A 21667-nucleotide genomic window follows, 5' to 3' on the forward strand; every position below is an offset into this window, starting at 1 on the left:
AGTATACCAGTAAAAGGAGACAACCTGTCCCAGTATACCAGTAAAAGGAGACAACCTGTTCCAGTATACCAGTAAAAGGAGACAACCTGTCCCAGTATACCAGTAAAAGGAGACAACATTCCCCAGTATACCAGTAAAAGGAGACAACCTGTCCCAGTATACCAGTAAAAGGAGACAACATTCCCCAGTATACCAGTAAAAGGAGACAACCTGTCCCAGTATACCAGTAAAAGGAGACAACCTGTCCCAGTATACCAGTAAAAGGAGACAACCTGTCCCAGTATACCAGTAAAAGGAGACAACCTGTCCCAGTATACCAGTAAAAGGAGACAACCTGTCCCAGTATACCAGTAAAAGGAGACAACATTCCCCAGTATACCAGTAAAAGGAGACAACCTGTCCCAGTATACCAGTAAAAGGAGACAACCTGTCCCAGTATACCAGTAAAAGGAGAGTACCTAATCAGGACAAGTGTTTGGTTTGTGTGACTCGTAGTTCGGCATGATGTGATGAGTGTGTGTGCACGTGTTTCTGTGTGTGTGTGGAGTGGAGACTGGTTATGGTTCATGTCCCCGACAGTACCATCATCATACAGACAGTCTGTCATCACTCTCATAGTGGAGAGACTGGTTATGGTTCATGTCCCCTACAGTACCATCATCATACAGACAGTCTGTCATCACTCTCATAGTGGAGAGACTGGTTATGGTTCATGTCCCCTACAGTACCATCATCATACAGACAGTCTGTCATCACTCTCATAGTGGAGAGACTGGTTATGGTTCATGTCCCCTACAGTACCATCATCATACAGACAGTCTGTCATCACTCTCATAGTGGAGAGACTGGTTATGGTTCATGTCCCCTACAGTACCATCACCATACAGACAGTCTGTCATCACTCTCATAGTGGAGAGACTGGTTATGGTTCATGTCCCCTACAGTACCATCATCATACAGACAGTCTGTCATCACTCTCATAGTGGAGAGACTGGTTATGGTTCATGTCCCCTACAGTACCATCACCATACAGACAGTCTGTCATCACTCTCATAGTGGAGAGACTGGTTATGGTTCATGTCCCCTACAGTACCATCATCATACAGACAGTCTGTCATCACTCTCATAGTGGAGAGACTGGTTATGGTTCATGTCCCCCTACAGTACCATCATCAAACAGACAGTCTGTCATCACTCTCATAGTGGAGAGACTGGTTATGGTTCATGTCCCCTACAGTACCATCATCATACAGACAGTCTGTCATCACTCTCATAGTGGAGAGACTGGTTATGGTTCATGTCCCCTACAGTACCATCATCATACAGACAGTCTGTCATCACTCTCATAGTGGAGAGACTGGTTATGGTTCATGTCCCCTACAGTACCATCATCATACAGACAGTCTGTCATCACTCTCATAGTGGAGAGACTGGTTATGGTTCATGTCCCCTACAGTACCATCATCATACAGACAGTCTGTCATCACTCTCATAGTGGAGAGACTGGTTATGGTTCATGTCCCCTACAGTACCATCACCATACAGACAGTCTGTCATCACTCTCATAGTGGAGAGACTGGTTATGGTTCATGTCCCCTACAGTACCATCATCATACAGACAGTCTGTCATCACTCTCATAGTGGAGAGACTGGTTATGGTTCATGTCCCCTACAGTACCATCACCATACAGACAGTCTGTCATCACTCTCATAGTGGAGAGACTGGTTATGGTTCATGTCCCCTACAGTACCATCATCATACAGACAGTCTGTCATCACTCTCATAGTGGAGAGACTGGTTATGGTTCATGTCCCCCTACAGTACCATCATCAAACAGACAGTCTGTCATCACTCTCATAGTGGAGAGACTGGTTATGGTTCATGTCCCCTACAGTACCATCATCATACAGACAGTCTGTCATCACTCTCATAGTGGAGAGACTGGTTATGGTTCATGTCCCCTACAGTACCATCATCATACAGACAGTCTGTCATCACTCTCATAGTGGAGAGACTGGTTATGGTTCATGTCCCCTACAGTACCATCATCATACAGACAGTCTGTCATCACTCTCATAGTGGAGAGACTGGTTATGGTTGAGAGACATTACAGTGGGATGATGAGAGAGCATAGCCCACCAGGGCCGAGAGGAGGAGAGATGCGTATCTGTCTAGGTTGGGGACAGGAAATCACTGTTCACCTCCATGGCTGGCTGGCCGACTGGCTGGCTGGCCGTCTCAACACCTCTCACAGAATGCATGCCGACACACGCACCCATTGCACGCACGCACGCACGCACGCACGCACACACACACACACACACACACACACACACACACACACACACACACACACACACACACACACACACACACACACACACAGGGCCTGATTGCAGCCATTTGTTATTTAGTATTTTGGTGCTCCTTTGCTTAATGAGGACTGGCACTTGACTCTCAATTCCTCCATCCACCCAGTCTCCCTCTCCCCTCTCCCTCCATCCCCTCTCCCTCCATCCCCTCTCCCTCCATCCTCTCCTCTCCCCTCTCCCTCCATCCCCTCTCTCTCCATCCCCTCCCCTTTACCTCCATCCCTTGTCCCCTCTTCTCCCTTCTCCCTCCATCCCCTCTCCCCTCTTCTCCCTTATCCCTCCATCCTCTCCCCTCTACCTCCATCCCCTCCTCTCCTCTCCTCTCCTCTCCTCTCCTCTCCTCTCCTCTCCTCTCCTCTCCTCTCCTCTCCTCTCCTCTCCTCTCCTCTCCCTCTCCTCCTCCCTCCATCCCCTCTCCCTCTCCCTTCATCCCATCCCCTCACCTCTCCCTCCAACCTCTCCCTTCTCCCTCCATCCCGTCAGGGAGGTAATGAGAAGGGGTTGGGGTGGGTACAGTATGCATGTGCTGAGGTTATAATGCTGGTCTCAAGCACCTTTAGGCCTTGCAGAGCAAGGCCAAGCTACAGGGGTGGTTCAGCAGTCTCTCAGAGCATGTCCAGCCAGCTTGACTATGCTCCAGTGCAGAGAGGTTACGCAGCCAGGGGGAGAGAGGAGAGGATGAAGGGAGAGGGGAGAGGATAGAGGATGGAGGTAAAGGGAAACTGGGTGGATGGAGGAGGGGAGAAAGGGAGAGAAGGGAGATTATGGGCAGCTGTGCTGTTATTGATGCGGAGGAGGAGGTAAAGGAGGGAGAAAGAGAGAGATGGAGCAGGGTGAAGAAGGGAGGAAGGAGAAGAGTGAGAGAGAGAGAGAGGGAGAACAGCCAAGTGCCAGTCCTCATTAAGCAAAGGAGCACCAAAATACTAAATAACTAGCAGGAGGGCAGCCACCAAAATAAACCTGAGCAATTAACAAACGGCTGCAATCAGGCCCTGTGTGTGTGTGTGTGTGTGTGTGTGTGTGTGTGTGTGTGTGTGTGTGTGTGTGTGTGTGTGTGTGTGTGTGTGTGTGTGTGTGTGTGTGTGTGTGTGTGTGTGTGTGTGTGTGTGTGTGTGTGTGTGTGTGTGTGTGTGTGTGTGTGTGTGTGTGTGTGGTCATAAACCTGGAGACTAAGAGGGCTAGCTCCGTGTGTTCCAGAGGTCTTAGGTTCTCTGAGGACAGGAAGCTTACCAATGTGCTTTTACATAAAAGATACATCCAACTAAAGCACGGTGTATTTAGTGATACAATGTATAGTACCATTCAGTAAGAGTACAGTAGCATAGATTACAGTTCAGCCTGCCTGTTAGGGAGTCTCCAGTCTTTCAGAGGTTTCGACTTTGGGACTCAGGTCAGTGCTTTCAGGATGTCTCCCTATGTCTGTCTGTCCGTCCATCTATCTGAGAGTGGCCCCTGCCCAGACCCACTGGCTGATGGGAAGAGTGTCCATTTCTGCCGAGTGTGTAAAATGTAATCTGTAATCTAGGGGCCAGAGCTGGAGAGGTAGAGGAGAGGCTGAGAGAGAGAGAGGAAGAGAAAGAGAAGTAGATAGAGAGGTGTAGAGAAAACAGAGGGAGAGAGCAGAGAGAGAGAAAACAGAGAGAGAGAGCAGACAGAGAGAGAGAGCAGAGAGAGAGAAAGAGAGAGAGAAAGAGAGCAGAGAGAGAGCAGAAAGAGAGAGCAGAAAGAGAGAGAGAGCAGAGAGAGAGCAGAAAGAGAGAGAGAGCAGAGAGAGAGAGCAGAGAGAGAGCAGAAAGAGAGAGCAGAAAGAGAGAGAGAGCAGAGAGAGAGCAGAAAGAGAGAGAGAGAGAGAGCAGAAAGAGAGAGCAGAAAGAGAGAGAGAGCAGAGAGAGAGAGCTGAGAGAGAGAGAGAGCAGAGAGAGAGAGCTGACTGGTTGTGATGACGCAGGCAGACGCAGCCCTGATGATTTTTATTTTTTATTTTATTTCACCTTTATTTAACCAGGAAGTCTAGTTGAGAACAAGTTCTCATTTACAACTGCGACCTGGCCAAGATAAAGCAAAGCAGTGCGACAAAAACAACAACACAGAGTTACACATGGGATAAACAAACGTACAGTCAATAACACAATAGAAAAATCTGCATACAGTGTGTGCAAAAGAAGTAACGAGGTAAGGCAATAAATAGGCCATTACAATTTAGCAATTAACACTGGAGTGACAGATGTGCAGATGAGGATGTGCAAGTAGAAATACTTGTGTGCAAAAGAGCAGAAAACAAAAACAAATATGGGATGACGTAGGTAGTTGGTTGGATGGGCTATTTACAGATGGGCTGTGTACAGCTGCAGCGAACGGTAAGCTGCTCTGACAGCTGATGCTTAAAGTTAGTGAGGGAGATATAAGTCTCCAACTTCAGTGATTTTTGCAATTCGTTCCAGTCACTGGCAGCAGAGAACTGGAAGGAAAGGCGGCCAAAGGATGTGTTGGCTTTGGGGACAGAAAATGACCTGCTGGAGTGAAGTATACTTGCTGAAATATACCTGGTGGAGCGCGTGCTACGGGTGGGTGTTGCTATGGTGACCAGTGAGATGAGATAAGGCGGAGCTTTACCTAGCAAAGACTTATAGATGACCTGGAGCCAGTGGGTTTGGCAACGAATATGTAGCGAGGACCAGCCAACAAGAGCATACAGGTCGCAGTGGTGGGTAGTATATGGGGCTTTGGTGACAAAACGGATGGCACTGTGATAGACTGCATCCAATTTGCTGAGTAGAGTGTTGGAGGCTATTTTGCAAATGACATTGCCGAAGTCAAGGATCAGTAGGATAGTCAGTTTTACGAGGGTATGTTTGGCAGCATGAGTGAAGGTGGCTTTGTTGCGAAATAGTAAGCCGATTCTAGATTTAATTTTGGATTGGAGATGCTTGAACCTGTTACGACACCAATCCCGTTAGCGGGATTGAGTTTGACAATAGCCAGTGAAAAATCAGAGTGCCATTTTCAAAACCACAAATCTAATAATTTCTATTTCTCAAACATAGGACTATTTTACACCATTTTATAGATACACTTCTCCTGAATCGAACCACGTTGTCCGATTTCAAAAAGGCTTTACAGCGAAAGCAAGACATTAGATTATGTTAGGAGAGTACATAGACACAAATAACCACACACCCATTTTCAAAGCAACTGCATGCATCACAAATACCCAAAACACAGCTAAATGAAGCACTAACCTTTGACGATCTTCATCAGATGACACTCCTAGGACATCATGTTACACAATACATGCATTTTTTGTTCGATAAAGTTCATATTTATATATAAAAACAGCATTTTACATTGGCGTGTGACGTTCAGAAAATATTTTCCCTCAAATACTGCCGGTGAATCAGCACCACAATTTACAAAAATACTTGTCATAAACGTTGATAAAATATTAAACTGTCATTCAAAGAATTATAGATGAACATCTCCTTTATGCGAACGCTGTGAAAGATTTCAAAAAAGCTTCACGTTGAAACCACTCTTTGCAATAATCTGAGTACTGAGCTCAGAAAAATACACTAGGCAATACAGATAGCCGCCATTTTGGAGTCATCTAAAATCATAAATTGCATTAGAAATATTCCCTTACCTTTGATGATCTTCATCAGAAGGCACTTCCAGGAATCCCAGGTCCACAACAAATGTTGTTTTGTTCGATAAACTCCATAATTTATGTCCAAATAACTCCTTGTTGTTCGCGCATTCAGTTCAGCTATTCCAAATGTAGGAAGCGCGCGGAAAATGTGACGACGAAAAGTTTTTAAAAATGTTGTATTTACGCTCGTTCAAACATGTCAAACGTTGTAAAACATCAATCTTTAGGGCCTTTAGAATGTGAAGATCCAGTAATATTTCAACCGGACCATTCCTGTGTCTTGAAAAACATTTTGGAACAGAGCTTCCTCTCTCGTGAATGCGCGCCAATGAAGTGATGTCCTTCCCTGGGTTACCAACTTCCCAGCCTTCTCATTCGGCCTCTGTCCATTGTAGACTCCTCAAACAACTTTCTAAAGACTGTTGACATCTAGTGGAAGCCTTAGGAAGTGCACAATTGTTACTACGTCACTGTGTGTTCAATAGGCAATGACTTGAAGAGAGCCCATGCATCCAGATTTCCACTTCCTGGTTGGATTTTTTCTCAGGTTTTTGCTTGCCATATGAGTTTTGTTATACTCACAGACATCATTCAAACAGTTTTAGAAACTTCAGAGTGTTTTCCATCCAAATCTACTAATAATGTGCATATCCTAGCTTCTGAGTTTGAGTAGGAGGCAGTTTAATATGGGCACATATGTTTTTCAAAATTGTCAATACTGCCCCCTATCCCGCAAGGGCTGTAAGAGGTTTTAATGTGAGTCGAAGGAGAACCTTAAGTCAGAACCGTCCAGAGTAGTGATGCTAGTTGGGTGGGAGGGTGTGGGCAGCGATCGGTTGAAGAGCATGCATTTCGTTTTAATAGCATTTAAGAGCAGTTGGAGGCCACGGAAGGAGTGTTGTATGGCATTGAAGCTCATTTGAAGGTTTGTTAACACAGTGTCCAAAGAAAGGCCAGATGTAACAGAATGGCGTCGTCTGTGTAGAGGTGGATCAGAGAATCACCAGCAGCAAGAGCAACATCATATAAATATATACAGAGAAAAGAGTTGATTACCAATCTCAGGCCCTGTTGTCTACTTTGAGCTCTGAGGTGATGGTTCACCTCAGTGAATGGAGGGGATTTTACACAAATCCACAATATTAAAAGGAGTTGGACTAAAGCAAGATCCAAAGCGTAGGAAAAAGAGAATGTTCACTTACTGTTTCCCTCCTTCCAAAGTGATTATTTAATGTTTTCTCTCAGGTCACTGATCTTTGAGTACTGTGATTACTTTTCTGTACTGTACTGTACTGTACTGTTGTGATCTCTGTAGGTGATTACTGTACTGTTGTGATCTATGTAGGTGATTACTGTACTGTTGTGATCTATGTAGGTGATTACTGTACTGTTGTGATCTCTGTAGGTGATTACTGTACTGTTGTGATCACTGTACTGTTGTGATCTCTGTAGGTGATGACAGTGACTGACTGACAGGCCTGAGAGCTTCTTTAAGTGGCTCATCTGGGTGGCATGGTAACAGGCACCGACAGACAGTCATGTGCGATCACAGAATAGCAGTCTTCCACTGACGGCCTGCTACCCTGAAAATAAAATGTATTTGTGTGTGTGATGGAGTGTGTGTGATTGAAAATGTGTGAGTGTGCGTGCATGCCCATGACAACGTATGCACACGCCTGTGTGTGTGTTGGTACCAGTGAAGCCTAAAGAGTCAGTGGTCCTGTGAGACTGCAGAGAGTTCTGGAAGTCAGTGGTCCTGTGAGACTGCAGAGAGTTCTGGAAGTCAGTGGTCCTGTGAGACTGCAGAGAGTTCTGGAAGTCAGTGGTCCTGTGAGACTGCAGAGAGTTCTGGAAGTCAGTGGTCCTGTGAGACTGCAGAGAGTTCTGGAAGTCAGTGGTCCTGTGAACAAGTGTGCCCCATTACAGTCAGCAGCCAATGCTCTTAGCCTGATCAGTTTCTATGGCTTACCTACCAGCTGATCAATTCTCTTCAGGAGAGGACTCACACTTACTGTAAAGCTCAAACACACACTGTTTAAACAACTGTTTCAGAATGGTCAAAAGTGACATAATCATGGTTTTGGGAAGCGTCTCATTGATTCGGATTCTAATTTGCACCGTGACACAACCTTCAGTAACCAACTTCTGAATGCAGATACTGAACTTTCCAAAACTGCACAGTTGGCTACAATACATGGATGATCAGAGGTTAGATATAGTCTATTAGGGCTGTCTTTCAGAAGTATAACCCATACGTGCTGTACACCGTGCAGTGTTTGGGCTAGAATTTCCTTCCAACAGACACACAGAGCCAGACAAACACACCGACCCATTAGAAAGGAAGAACAGAGAGATCGATAGACAGAGATAGACAGTTAGCTTCATGAGTCAGACAGACAGTCAGCTCCATCACAGACAGTCAGCTCCATCAGTCAGACAGACAGTTGGCTCCATCAGTCAGACAGACAGTCGGCTCCATCAGTCAGACAGACAGTCAGCTCCATCAGTCAGACAGACAGTCGGCTCCATCAGTCAGACAGACAGTCAGCTCCATCACAGACAGTCAGCTCCATTAGTCAGACAGTCGGCTCCATCAGTCAGACAGACAGTCAGCTCCATCACAGACAGTCAGCTCCATCAGTCAGACAGACAGTCAGCTCCATCAGTCAGACAGACAGTCAGCTCCATCAGTCAGACAGACAGTCGGCTCCATCAGTCAGACAGACAATCAGTTCCATCAGTCAGAAAGACAGTCGGCTCCATCAGTCAGACAGACAGTCGGCTCCATCAGTCAGACAGACAGTCGGCTCCATCAGTCAGACAGACAGTCGGCTCCATCAGTCAGACAGACAGTCGGCTCCATCAGTCAGACAGACAGTCGGCACCATCAGTCAGACAGACAGTCGGCTCCATCAGTCAGACAGACAGTAAGCTTAGTGAGTCAGACAGACAGCTAGACACAGACAGTAGGAACAGTGTGTGGGTGTCTTGTTGAAAGCCCAGCAACATTAACTGAACACCCCAGCATGCTTGATCTCGTGTGTGTGTTGTGTGTGTGTGTGTGTGTGTGTGTGTGTGTGTGTGTGTGTGTGTGTGTGTGGGTGTGTGTGTGTGTGTGTTTGTGTGTGTTTGTGTGTCTGTATGATCTCAGCTTTCATGTGCTAATGCATTTTACTGTAAACAATGGTGAACCTGCATTAACTAAATGAACCCGCTCAGTGTGCAATCTGTTCCTAGAAAGACACCATTAGAGATTGGAGAAAATGTGTGTGTGTGTGTGTGCTTGCATGCATGCTTAAAGGACAATTCCACCACTTTATGACCAGTTATTATGTTGTTAGTATACATGCACTACTGTAAGATTTGATACACATTTTATTGTTTTATTGTTTTTGTTAGTCACACTACAAAATTCCTTGTTTTTGTCATTTTTGAAGCTTCTGCATTGCCCTCGTCTACATTATACTACAATTCCTAGGGTGCATTTCACCTCACAGGACGCAATGCTCCGCCCAGTCTGCAGTTAGCTTAGCTGGCTAGCAAGCCCAGATGAAGCTTATGTCATAAATTATGAGTGCTTTTCGGTTGTAATTATACTGAACATAAATATAAATGCAACATGCAACAATTTCAACAATTTTACTGAGTTACAGTTCATATAAGGAAATCAGTAAATTGAAATAAAATAATTAGGCCCTAATCTATGGATTTCACATGACTAGGCAGGTGCGCAGCCATGGGTCTGTCTGGGAGGGCATAGGCCCACCCACTTGGGAGCAAGGCCCAGTCAATCAAAATTCGTTTTTAGTCCACTGTTCCCCGGTAAGCTGTCATTGTAAATAAGAATTTGTTCTTAACTGACTTGACTAGTTAAATAAAGGTTACATTTAAAAAATGTTTTTAAAAAAGCCGGATGTGGAGGTCCTGGGCTGCCGTGGTTACACGTGGTCTGCAGTTGTGAGGCTGGTTGAATGTCTGCCAAATTCTCTAAAATGACGTTGGAGGCAGTTTATGGTAGAGAACATTCAATTCTCTGGCAACAGCTCTGGTGGAAATTCTTGCAGTCAGCATGCCAATTGCACGCTCCCTCAAAACTTGAGATGTCTGTGGCATTGTGTTGTGTGACACAACTGCACATTTTAGAGTGGCCTTTTATTGTCCCCAGCACAAGGTGCTCCTCTGTAAGGATCATGCTGTTTAATCAGCTTCTTGATATGCCACACCTGTCAGGTGGATGGATTATCTTGGCAAAGGAGAAATGCTCACAAACAGGGCCATGAACACATTTGTACACAACATTTAAGAGAAATAAGCTTTTAGTGCGTGTGGAGAATTTTATTTCAGCTCATGAAACCTAAGACCAACACTTTACATGTTGCATTTATATTTTTATTCAGCATATATATTATAATGCTTGCATGAATATCACAATGATATTGTTCATGTCATTGTCACCAATCAACTGGATTACTCAACAATTTTTTTTTAAATATAGAGGCTAATGAATGCTAACCATAAGTTACTGTCTTTAACAACAGTCCAATCAGCATGTAGGCCTGTTAGAACAACATTTAGAATGACATTTGCAGGGAAATCACTACAGAATCGAGGTCTCTCATGATTGAAGCCTGTATCTTTGGCGCTAATGTTAGCAATGCTAGCTAGCTAAGTAGCTAACCCTGCTGCATCTGGAGAAAAATCAACAATCAAAGCTAAAACAACCTGAGAAACTGTACAAGCAACCATCCAACAACACTTTACACCTATTGGAACTAATAAAAAGTCTAATATTTACAAGTAACTCACTATAAAAATATATTTGGAAAGGGCAACTTCGTTGGTGTTCGTGGGAGGGAATTTGCTGAATGGAATCATGGTTTGAGCCTTGAACAACAGAAAAATATTGGAGTAAGCCGACTATACAGTTGAAGTCAGAAGTTAACATACACTTAGACTGGATTCATTAAAACTCGTTTTACAGTATTTACAGTATTTTCCCGTCCAGCTGAAAAGCGTGCCCAAAGTAAACTGCCTGTTACTCAGGCCCAGAAGCTAGGATATGCATATACTTTTGGATATGCCTACCACTGTTTCCGATGGCTTTCATGTTTATTATGAGGCGAAGTCCTCCCAGATTGCAGTTCCTAGGGCTTCCACTAGATGTCAACAGTCTTTAGAAAGAGTTTCAGGCTGGTTTTTGGAAAAATTAGCTAGAAGTTGTAATTTTTCTAAGTGGCTCCCATTTTGGCTGTAGTGTTTCCATGTGTGTGGATGAAAGCGCGTTCTTTGTTATTTATCTCCGTTAATGAACATACTATTCTCCATCTTAAATTGTGTTGTTTATTTACGTATTAGGGTACCTGAGGTTTGATTATAAACGTTGTTTGACTTGTTTTGCTAAGTTTATTGGTAACGTTTGGGATTCATTTTGTATGCATTTTGAAGGAGGGAAACTGGTGGATTATTGAATGAAGAGCGCCAGATAAACTGAGTTTTTATGGATATAAAGAAGGACTTTATTGAACAAAATGACCATTTTTGATGTAACTGGGACCTTTTGGAGTGCCAACAGAAGAAGATCTTCAAAGGTAAGGCATTTATTATATCGCTATTTCTGACTTTCGTGTCGCACCTGCCTGGTTGAAAAATGTTTTTCACGCATTTGTATGCGGGGCGCTGTCCTCAGATAATCGCATGCTATGCTTTCGCTGTAAAGCCTTTTTGAAATCTGACACAGCGGCTGGATTAACAAGAAGTTAAGCTTTATTTTGATGTATTACACTTGTATTTTCATGAATGTTAAATATTTATATTTCTGTAATTTGAATTTCGCGCTCTGCAATTTCCCCGGATGATGTCAAGGTGTCCCGCTAGCGGCACGTCTAGCCATAACAAGTTTTAACAAACTATAGTTTTGGCAAATTGGTTAGGACATCTACTTTGTGCATGACACAAGTCATTTTTCTAACAATTGTAATTACCCTGTTGAGGATAGGGGGCAGTATTTTCACGGCCGGATGAAAAAACGTACCCAAATTAAACTGGTTACTACTCTTTCCCAGAAACTAGAATATATATATTATTAGTAGATTTGGATAGAAAACACTCTGAAGTTTCTAAAACTGTTTGAATGGTGTCGGTGAGTATAACAGAACTCATATGGCAGGCAAAAACCTGAGAAAGATTCAACCAGGAAGTGAAGGATCTGAGAATTGTAGTTCTTCTTTCTAGTCCCTTTCGAAGCTACAGTATTTGTGGCTCCCATTGGCTGTCAAAAGCCTTCAGAAAGTTGTTTGAGCCTTCTCCTGTCACTGGGCAGAGTATAGGAGCTCAGTTACTGAGTGGACTGCCTGGGGACAAAGAGATTGGATATGCGCGGTCCCGCGAGCAAGCTGTTCCTTCTTTTTCTCCTTGAATGAATACGCTATTGTTCGGTTGGAATACTATCGCAATTTTACGTTAAAAATACCATAAAGGTTGATTTTAAACAGCATTTGACATAGTTCTAAGAATGGTAATGGAACATTTTGACTTTTTGTGTCTCGAATTGTGCTTGCGCGTTAGCCTTTGGATAGTGACCTGAACGCACGAACAAAACGGAGGTATTTGGACATAAATATGGAATATTTCGAACAAAAACAACATTTATTGTGGAAGTAGCAGTCCTGGGAGTGCATTCTGACGAAGATCAGCAAAGGTAAGAGCATATTTATAATACTAATTCTGAGTTTAGGTAACCCCGAACTTGGCGGGTGTCTGTATAGCTTGCTGTGATGGCGAGCTATGTACTCAGAATATTGAAAAATGTGCTTTCTCCGTAAAGCTATTTTAAAATCTGACACAGCGGTTGCATAAAGGAGTACTGTATCTATAATTCTTAAAATAATTATGTATTTTGTCAACGTTTATGATGAGTATTGTTGTAAATTCACCGGAGGTTTTTGGTGGGAATACATTATCTGAACATCACGCGCCAATGTAAAATGCTGTTTTTGGATATAAATATGAACTTGATCGAACAAAACATACATGTATTGTGTAACATGATGTCCTAGGAGTGTCATCTGATGAAAATCGTCAAAGGTTAGTGCTTCATTTAGCTGTGTTTTGGGTTCTATTGACACATGTCCTTGCTTGGAAAATGGCTGTGTGGTAATTTTGGTCTATGTACTCTCCTAACATAATCTAATGTTTTGCTTTCGCTGTAAAGCCTTTTTGAAATCGGACAATGTGGTTGGATTAAGAAGAAGTGTATCTTTAAAATGGTGTAAAATAGTTGTATGTTTGAGAAATTGAAATTATTGGATTTTTGAGGTTTTGTATTTCGCGCCACGCTGTTCCATTGGATATTGGCTAGGCGTTCCGCTAGCGGAACGTCTGTCCTCAACAGGTTTTAACAGACAGATTATTTCACCTATAATTCACTGTATGACAATTCCAGAGAGTCAGAAGTTTACATACACTAAGTTGACTGTGCCTTTAAACAGCTTGGAAAATTCCAAACATTATGTCATGGCTTTAGAAGCTTCTGATAGGCTAATTGACATCATTTGAGTCAATTGGAGGTGTACCTGTGGATGTATTTCAAGTCCTACCTTCAAACTCAGTGCCTCTTTGCTTGACATCATGGGAAAAATCAAAAGAAATCAGCCAAGACCTCAGGAAAAAAAATTGTAGATCTCCACAAGTCTGGTTCATCCTTGGAAGCAATTTCCAAACGCCTGAAGGTATCACGTTCATCTGTACAAACAATAGTACGCAAGTATAAACACCATGGGACCATGCAGCCATCATACCGCTCAGGAAGGAGACGTGTTTTATCTCCTAGAGATGAACATACTTCGGTGCGAAAAGTGCAAATCAATCCCAGAACAACAGCAAAGGACCTTGTGAAGATGCTGGAGGAAACAGGTACAAAAGTATCTATATCCACAGTAAAACAAGTCCTATATTGACATAACCTGAAAGGCCGCTCAGCAAGGAAGAAGCCACTGCTCCAAAACTGCCATAAAAAAGCCAGACTATGGTTTACAACTGCACATGGGGACAAAGATTGTACTTTTTGGAGAATTGTCCTCTGGTCTGATGAAACAAAAATAGAACTGTTTGGCCATAATGACCATTGTTATGTTTGGATGAAAAAGGGGAACGCTTGCAAGCCAAAGAACACCATCCCAACCGTGAAGCACAGTGGTGGCAGCATCATGTTGTAGGGGTGCTTTGCTGCAGGAGGGACTGGTGCACTTCACAAAATAGATGGCATCATGAGGAAGACATATTATGTGGATATATTGAAGCAACATCTCAAGACATGTCAGGAAGTTAGAGCTTGATCGCAAATGGGTCTTCCGAATGGACAATGACCCCAAGCGTACTTCCAAAGTTGTGGCAAAATGGCTTAAGGACAACAAAGTCAAGTTATTGGAGTGGCCATCACAAAGCCCTGACTTCAATCCTATAGAAAATTTGCTGTCAGAATTGAAAAAGCATGTGCGAGCAAGGAGGCCTACAAACCTGACTCAGTTACACCAGCTCTGTCAGGAGGAATGGGCCAAAATTCACCCAACTTATTGTGGGAAGCTTGTGGAAGGCCATCCAAAACATTTGACTCAAGTTAAACAATTTGAAGGAAATGCTACCAAATACTAATTGAGTGTTTGTAAACTTCTTACCTTCTGGGAATGTGATGAAAGAAATAAAAGCTGAAATAAATCATTCTCTCTACTATTATTCTGACATTTCACATTCTTAAAATAAAGTGGTGATCATAACTGACCTACGACAGGGATTTTTACTAGAATTAAATGTCAGGAATTGTGAAAGCTGAGTTTAAATGTCTTTGGCTAAAGTGTATGTAAACTTCTGACTTCAACTGTAAGTATTATTCTATAGGTTTTTGAGCATCTATTTAAAATATTAACAGATGTTATTAGACAAAGATAACCAGAACAAAATGTATTGGGCTCCCGATTGGTGCAGCACTCTAAGGCACTGTATCTCAGTGCTAGAGGCCTCACTACAGATCCTGGTTCGATTCCAGACTGTATCACAACCGGCCGCGATTGGGAGTCTCGTAGGGCGGCGCACATTTGGCTGTTCGGGTTTGGCTGGGGTAGGCCGTCATTGTAAATAAGGTAAATAAGAATTTGTTCTTAACAGACTTGCCTAGTTACATAAATAAAATATCAGGGAGTTCCAATACGATCAGAAACAGTGGGCTGCAGTGAGGTAGATGGATGCAGTGTGAGGAATTGCAGCAGGGGACATGTTTTTCCATTTCCAAAGTGTAACACAATGCTATCAGCTCCTTTTACTATCCAGCACCACGGGTATGTGTGTAATGAAAGATGGACAGAGAGGGAGAGAGGGAGAGAGAGAGCATCTAGTTGTCATAGCGACATATGCGGAAGATGATGATGACGCTGCAGACCCCGTAGTACTAAACCCTCTGGTAATTACACCATCCCAAATCACACATACACCCACTACAGGCCCTGCTACTACCAACGCTCGAGTCATTAGAGCATCACACAGCTGAGAGCAGACTTATCAGACTCAATCATTGTCATTGTCCATTGGAGATTGTACCCCCTCCATTCCTCTCTTCCTCTCTCCTCCATTTATCCCCCCATCCCTGCCAGCCTCAGGCCTCCATGTATCCCCCATCCCTGCCAGCCTCAGGCCTCCATTTATCCCCCCATCCCTGCCAGCCTCAGGCCTCCATTTATCCCCCCATCCCTGCCAGTATCAGGCCTCTATTTATCCCCCCCATCCCTGCCAGTATCAGGCCTCTATTTATCTCCCATCCCTGCCAGCTTCAGATCCCTTTACCCTTTCCACTCTTTCGCGTGTGTGTGTGTGTGTGTGTGTGTGTGTGTGTGTGTGTGTGTGTGTGTGTGTGTGTGTGTGTGTGTGTGTGTGTGTGTGTGTGTGTGTGTGTGTGTGTGTGTGTGTGTGTGTGTCGTGAAACAACCCACCCTAAGCTCACCCACATGCCATCTATAAAACAGGTTATTCTTTGGCCAGACATGTTAAAGAGAGACAGAGGACCAAATGTGTTCTCCTCAGTGAAACTGTGAGGAAGACAAGAGAGAGTGTTAGATTGAAGAGATGAGACAGAAGACTGTAGACAGACAGCCACACAGCAGGGGAGCAATAAATGTGTTGAAGTATGTCTTGTCTACTGGATTCAGTATATATATAGTTTTGAATGGATATGGTAACTGTCAGCAAGGCAATAGCTCTGTAGGGAGGAAGGGGAGTAGGGGGAAGAGGAGGAGGATGAGGAAGGGAAGAGGAGGGGGAAGAGGAGGAGGAGGGGAAGAGGAGGGGGAAGAGGAGGAGGGAAGGATGAGGAGGAGGGGGAAGAGGAGGAGGAGGAAGAGGAAGAGGAGGGGATAGTTGCATAAGGTACATTCTTTTTCCATGGTTTTCTAATACAGAAATTGGACCTAGAGATTGTGATTTATAAACAATGTTCTTTTCATTCATTTTGATCTTTAAAGAAACGGATGTGGTTGAACACTTTTTAAGACACAGAAAAGAGAACATGTTTATGATGATGGAGTGAATTTCACATGGCTTGTTCTACTGAGACAGACATAGTCGTTTGTGTTTTGACAGAGATATTTTATTGAGCCTAAATGAAGATTGAAAAAACATTATCTGTTCACACCACACTTGGAAGGATTGTCAATTTAGAGCCGACTATCTTTGAAACACTTACGTATTGGAAACACTTACAAATTGGGCCACTGACTTGTGTCAGCAGAAGCTTCTCTCTCTCTCTCTCTCTCTCTCTCTCTCTCTCTCTCTCTCTCTCTCTCTCTCTCTCTCTCTCTCTCTCTCTCTCTCTCTCTCTCTCTCTCTCTCTCTCTCTCTCTCTCTCTCTCTCTCTCTCTCTCTCTCTCTCTCTCTCTCTCTCTCTCTCTCTCTCTCTCTCTCTCTCTCTCTCTCTCTCTCTCTCTCTCTCTCGTCATTCACTGATAACACTGTACAAGAGATAACCTGTTGGCAGAAGTGAGTGCATTGAAATTCCTTTCAAATCGTTGTGCAACAGAAAGGGAGGGGGAGAGTTACTGTTGAGGAGGGGGAGAGAGGGGAGAGTTACTGTTGAGACAGGGGAGAGAGTGGAGAGTTACTGATGAGGGAGGGGGAGAGTTACTGTTGAGGGAGGGGGAGTGTGTGGAGCGTTACTGTTGAAGGAGGGAGAGAGTGGAGAGTTACTGTTAAGGGAGGGGGAGTGTGTGGAGCGTTACTGTTGAAGGAGGGAGAGAGTGGAGAGTTACTGTTGAGGGAGGGGAGAGAGTGGAGAGTTTCTGTTGAGGGAGGGGTAGAGTTACTGTTGAGGGAGGGGAGAGTGGAGAGTTACTGTTGAGGGAGGAGAGAGAGTGGAGAGTTACTGATGAGGGAGGGGTGAGAGGGGAGAGTTACTGATGAGGGAGGGGGAGAGAGGGGAAAGTTACTGTTGAGGGAGGAGAGTTACTGTTGAGAAAGGGGAGGGCTACTGTTGAGGGAGGGGGAGATAGGGGAGAGTTACTGTTGAGGGAGGGGAGAGAGGGGACAGTTACTGTTGAGGGAGGGGAGAGAGGGGAGAGTTACTGTTGAGGGAGGAGAGTTACTGTTGAGGGAGTGGGAGAGAGGAGAGGGTTACTGTTGAGAGAGGGGAGAGTTACTGATGAGGGAGGGGGAGAGTTACTGATGAGGGAGGGGGAGAGAGGAGAGAGTTACTGTTGAGAGAGGGGAGAGTTACTGTTGAGAGAGGGGAGAGTTACTGATGAGGGAGGGGGAGAGAGGGGAGAGTTACTGTTGAGACAGGGGAGAGAGTGGAGAGTTACTGATGAGGGAGGGGGAGAGTTACTGTTGAGGGAGGGGGAGTGTGTGGAGCGTTACTGTTGAAGGAGGGAGAGAGTGGAGAGTTACTGTTAAGGGAGGGGGAGTGTGTGGAGCGTTACTGTTGAAGGAGGGAGAGAGTGGAGAGTTACTGTTGAGGGAGGGGAGAGAGTGGAGAGTTTCTGTTGAGGGAGGGGTAGAGTTACTGTTGAGGGAGGGGAGAGTGGAGAGTTACTGTTGAGGGAGGAGAGAGAGTGGAGAGTTACTGATGAGGGAGGGGTGAGAGGGGAGAGTTACTGATGAGGGAGGGGGAGAGAGGGGAAAGTTACTGTTGAGGGAGGAGAGTTACTGTTGAGAAAGGGGAGGGCTACTGTTGAGGGAGGGGGAGATAGGGGAGAGTTACTGTTGAGGGAGGGGAGAGAGGGGACAGTTACTGTTGAGGGAGGGGAGAGAGGGGAGAGTTACTGTTGAGGGAGGAGAGTTACTGTTGAGGGAGTGGGAGAGAGGAGAGGGTTACTGTTGAGAGAGGGGAGAGTTACTGATGAGGGAGGGGGAGAGTTACTGATGAGGGAGGGGGAGAGAGGAGAGAGTTACTGTTGAGAGAGGGGAGAGTTACTGTTGAGAGAGGGGAGAGTTACTGATGAGGGAGGGGGAGAGTTACTGATGAGGGAGGAGGAGAGAGGAGAGAGTTACTGTTGAGAGAGGGGAGAGTTACTGATGAGGGAGGGGGAGAGTTACTGATGAGGGAGGGGGAGAGAGGAGAGAGTTACTGTTGAGAGAGGGGAGAGTTACTGATGAGGGAGGGGGAGAGTTACTGATGAGGGAGGGGGAGAGAGGAGAGAGTTACTGTTGAGAGAGGGGAGAGTTACTGATGAGGGAGGAAGAAAGTTACTGTTGAGGGAGGGGGAGAGAGGAGATAGTTACTATTAGGGAGGAGGAGAGTGGAGATAGTTACTATTAGGGAGGGGGAGAGTGGAGAGTTACTGTTGAGGGAGGGGGAGAGTGGAGAGTTACTGTTGAGGGAGGGGAGAGAGGGGAGAGTTACTGTTGAGGGAGGGGAGAGAGTGGAGAGTTACTGGAGGGAGGGGGAGAGTTACTGTTGATGGAAGGGGGAGAGAGTGGAGAGTTACTGTTGAGGTAGGGGGAGAGAGTGGAGAGTTACTGTTGGGAGAAAGGGGAGAGTTACTGTTGAGGGAGGGAGAGAGAGTGGAGAGTTACTGTTGAGGTAGGGGGAGAGAGTGGAGAGTTACTGTTGGGAGAAAGGGGAGAGTTACTGTTGGGAGAAAGGGGAGTTACTGTTGAGGGAGGGAGAGAGAGTGGAGAGTTACTGTTGAGGGAGGGGGGAGAGTGGAGAGTTGCTGTTGAGGGAGGGGAGAGAGTTACTGTTGAGGGAGGAAGAGTTACTGATGAGGGAGGGGGAGAGTTACTGTTGAGGGAGGGGGAGAGAGGGGAGAGTTACTGTTGAGAGAGGAGAGAGTTACTGTTGAGGGAGGGGGAGAGAGGGGAGGGTTACTGTTGAGGGAGGGGGGAGAGTGGAGAGTTACTGTTGAGGGAGGGAGAGAGTTACTGTTGAGGGAGGGGAGGGTTACTGTTGAGGGAGGGAGAGAGTTACTGTTGAGGGAGGGGAGAGTTACTGTTGAGGGAGGGAGAGAGTTACTGTTGAGGGAGGAGGGTTACTGTTGAGGGAGGGGGAGAGAGGGGAGGGTTACTGTTGAGGGAGGGGAGAGTTACTGTTGAGGGAGGGGGAGAGTTACTGTTGAGGGAGGGGGAGAGTTACTGTTGAGGGAGGGAGAGAGTTACTGTTGAGGGAGGGGAGGGTTACTGTTGAGGGAGGGAGAGAGTTGCTGTTGAGGGAGGGGAGGGTTACTGTTGAGGGAGGGAGAGAGTTACTGTTGAGGGAGGAGGGTTACTGTTGAGGGAGGGGGAGAGAGGGGAGGGTTACTGTTGAGGGAGGGGAGAGTTACTGTTGAGGGAGGGGGAGAGTTACTGTTGAGGGAGGAGGAGAGTTACTGTTGAGGGAGGAGGAGAGGCGGGGGGTTACTGTTGAGGGAGGGGAGGGTTACTGTTGAGGGAGGGGAGTGTTACTGTTGAGGGAGGGGAGAGTTACTGTTGAGGGAGGGGGAGAGAGGGGGAGTTACTGTTGAGGGAGGGGGGAGAGAGGGGTCTACTTTCCATCCCTCTGTCCTTAATGGACTAAACCAGGAACTTTCTCCTCATATTCCCTCTAGTCCAGCTCTATGGTCATCCAGCTTTATGGTCGTCCAGCTCTATGGTCATCCAGCTCTATGATCATCCAGCTCTATGGTCATCCAGCTCTATGGTCATCCAGCTCTATGGTCGTCCAGCTCTATGGTCGTCCAGCTCTATGGGCGTCCAGCTCTATGGTCATCCAGCTCTATGATCGTCCAGCTTTATGATCGTCCAGCTCTATGGTCATCCAGCTCTATGGTCATCCAGCTCTATGGTCATCCAGCTTTATGATCGTCCAGCTTTATGATCGTCCAGCTCTAGGGTCATCCAGCTCTATGGTCATCCAGCTTCATGATCGTCCAGCTCTATGATCGTCCAGCTCTATGATCGTCCAGCTCTATGGTCATCCAGCTTCATGATCGTCCAGCTCTATGATCGTCCAGCTCTATGATCGTCCAGCTCTGTGTTCACCCAGCTCTGTGTTCACCCAGCTCTGTGTTCACCCAGCTCTGTGTTCACCCAGCTCTGTGATCACCCAGCTCTATGATCACCCAGCTCTATGATCACCCAGCTCTATGTTCATCCAGCTCTATGGTCATCCAGCTCTATGTTCATCCAGCTCTATGTTCATCCATTGTTTAGCTAGCGTATTTATCCAGCTCTATGTTCATCCATTGTTTAGCTAGCGTATTTATCCAGCTCTAGTTGTGCACCAGACATATGTGTCTGCTGCTGTGTGTCTGCTGCTGCCCTTTGCCTTAGTTAAACTTCCATTTGTCTATCTGGAGAGCTGAGAAATCCCAGTCTTTGACTTAGAGAGTTTATCATTCCTCTTCCCTTGACCTGTTATGTGACCTTTGCCCCATCCCTCCATCTCACTTTTTCTCTCTCACTCCTCCCCCTCCCTCCAGACTCATACTCGGCGGCAGGCAGCGAGGGTAGCATCTCCACCTCCGTGGCGTCCCTGCCTCCGACCCTGACGGTGTCCTGTAGCTCAGCCCCCAGCTCCCCAGGCTCGCGACGTTCTGTAAGCACCTTGAAGAAGTGGCTGACCAATCCAGTCCGCAAGCTCAGCGCTGGGGCCGCCAACATCTCAGCCAGCTCCAAGGGGGAGCGGCAGGTCAGGAAGTTGGATGGGGGAAGCAAATCCCCTCCTCCTATTCCCCCCTCTAGGCACAGTCATGACCTGGGCCTGGGAGTGCTGGGGCTTGGCAGACCCCTAGGATCAGAGGACCACCTCACCACCATATTACCCATCACACACAAAGAGATGGTGAGTGGAGAGGCATTGCTAAGCACCAGTTATACCTTTGTAAAGGTAGAGAACACTAGGGATACAAACACCTACATTACATACAAGTATGTACAGTACCAGTCAAAAGTTTGGACACACCTACTCATTAAAGGGTTTTTCTTTAGAATAATAGTGAAGACATCAAAACTATGAAATAAGTTTTGTAACCAAAAAATGCAGAGTGAAGGAAAAGCAGCCAACAAGTGCTCAGCTAATGTGGGAACTCCTTCAAGACTGTTGGAAAAGCATTCCAGGTGAAGCTAGTTAAGAGAATGCCAAGAGTGTGCAAAGCTGTCATCAAGGCAAAGGATGGCTACTTTGAAGAATCTCAA

The 21667-nt window shown here is 45.6% G+C and overlaps 1 protein-coding gene across 3 annotated transcripts in view; it reads left to right on the forward strand.

The window, feature by feature from the left end:
• Positions 1-21667, forward strand: part of LOC106572685 (rho guanine nucleotide exchange factor 25) — a 103619-nt gene that overhangs the window by 44336 nt on the left and 37616 nt on the right. For all 3 annotated transcript variants that reach the window (XM_045696314.2, XM_045696312.2, XM_045696313.2), the window contains one exon: positions 20953-21314. In XM_045696314.2, the coding sequence (XP_045552270.1) occupies positions 20953-21314 (362 nt within the window). The remainder of the gene's footprint in view (positions 1-20952; positions 21315-21667) is intronic.

The sequence above is a fragment of the Salmo salar genome, chromosome 15 (genome assembly GCF_965601325.2).
Source record: "Salmo salar chromosome 15, fSalSal1, whole genome shotgun sequence".
NCBI classification, from domain to species: domain Eukaryota; kingdom Metazoa; phylum Chordata; class Actinopteri; order Salmoniformes; family Salmonidae; genus Salmo; species Salmo salar.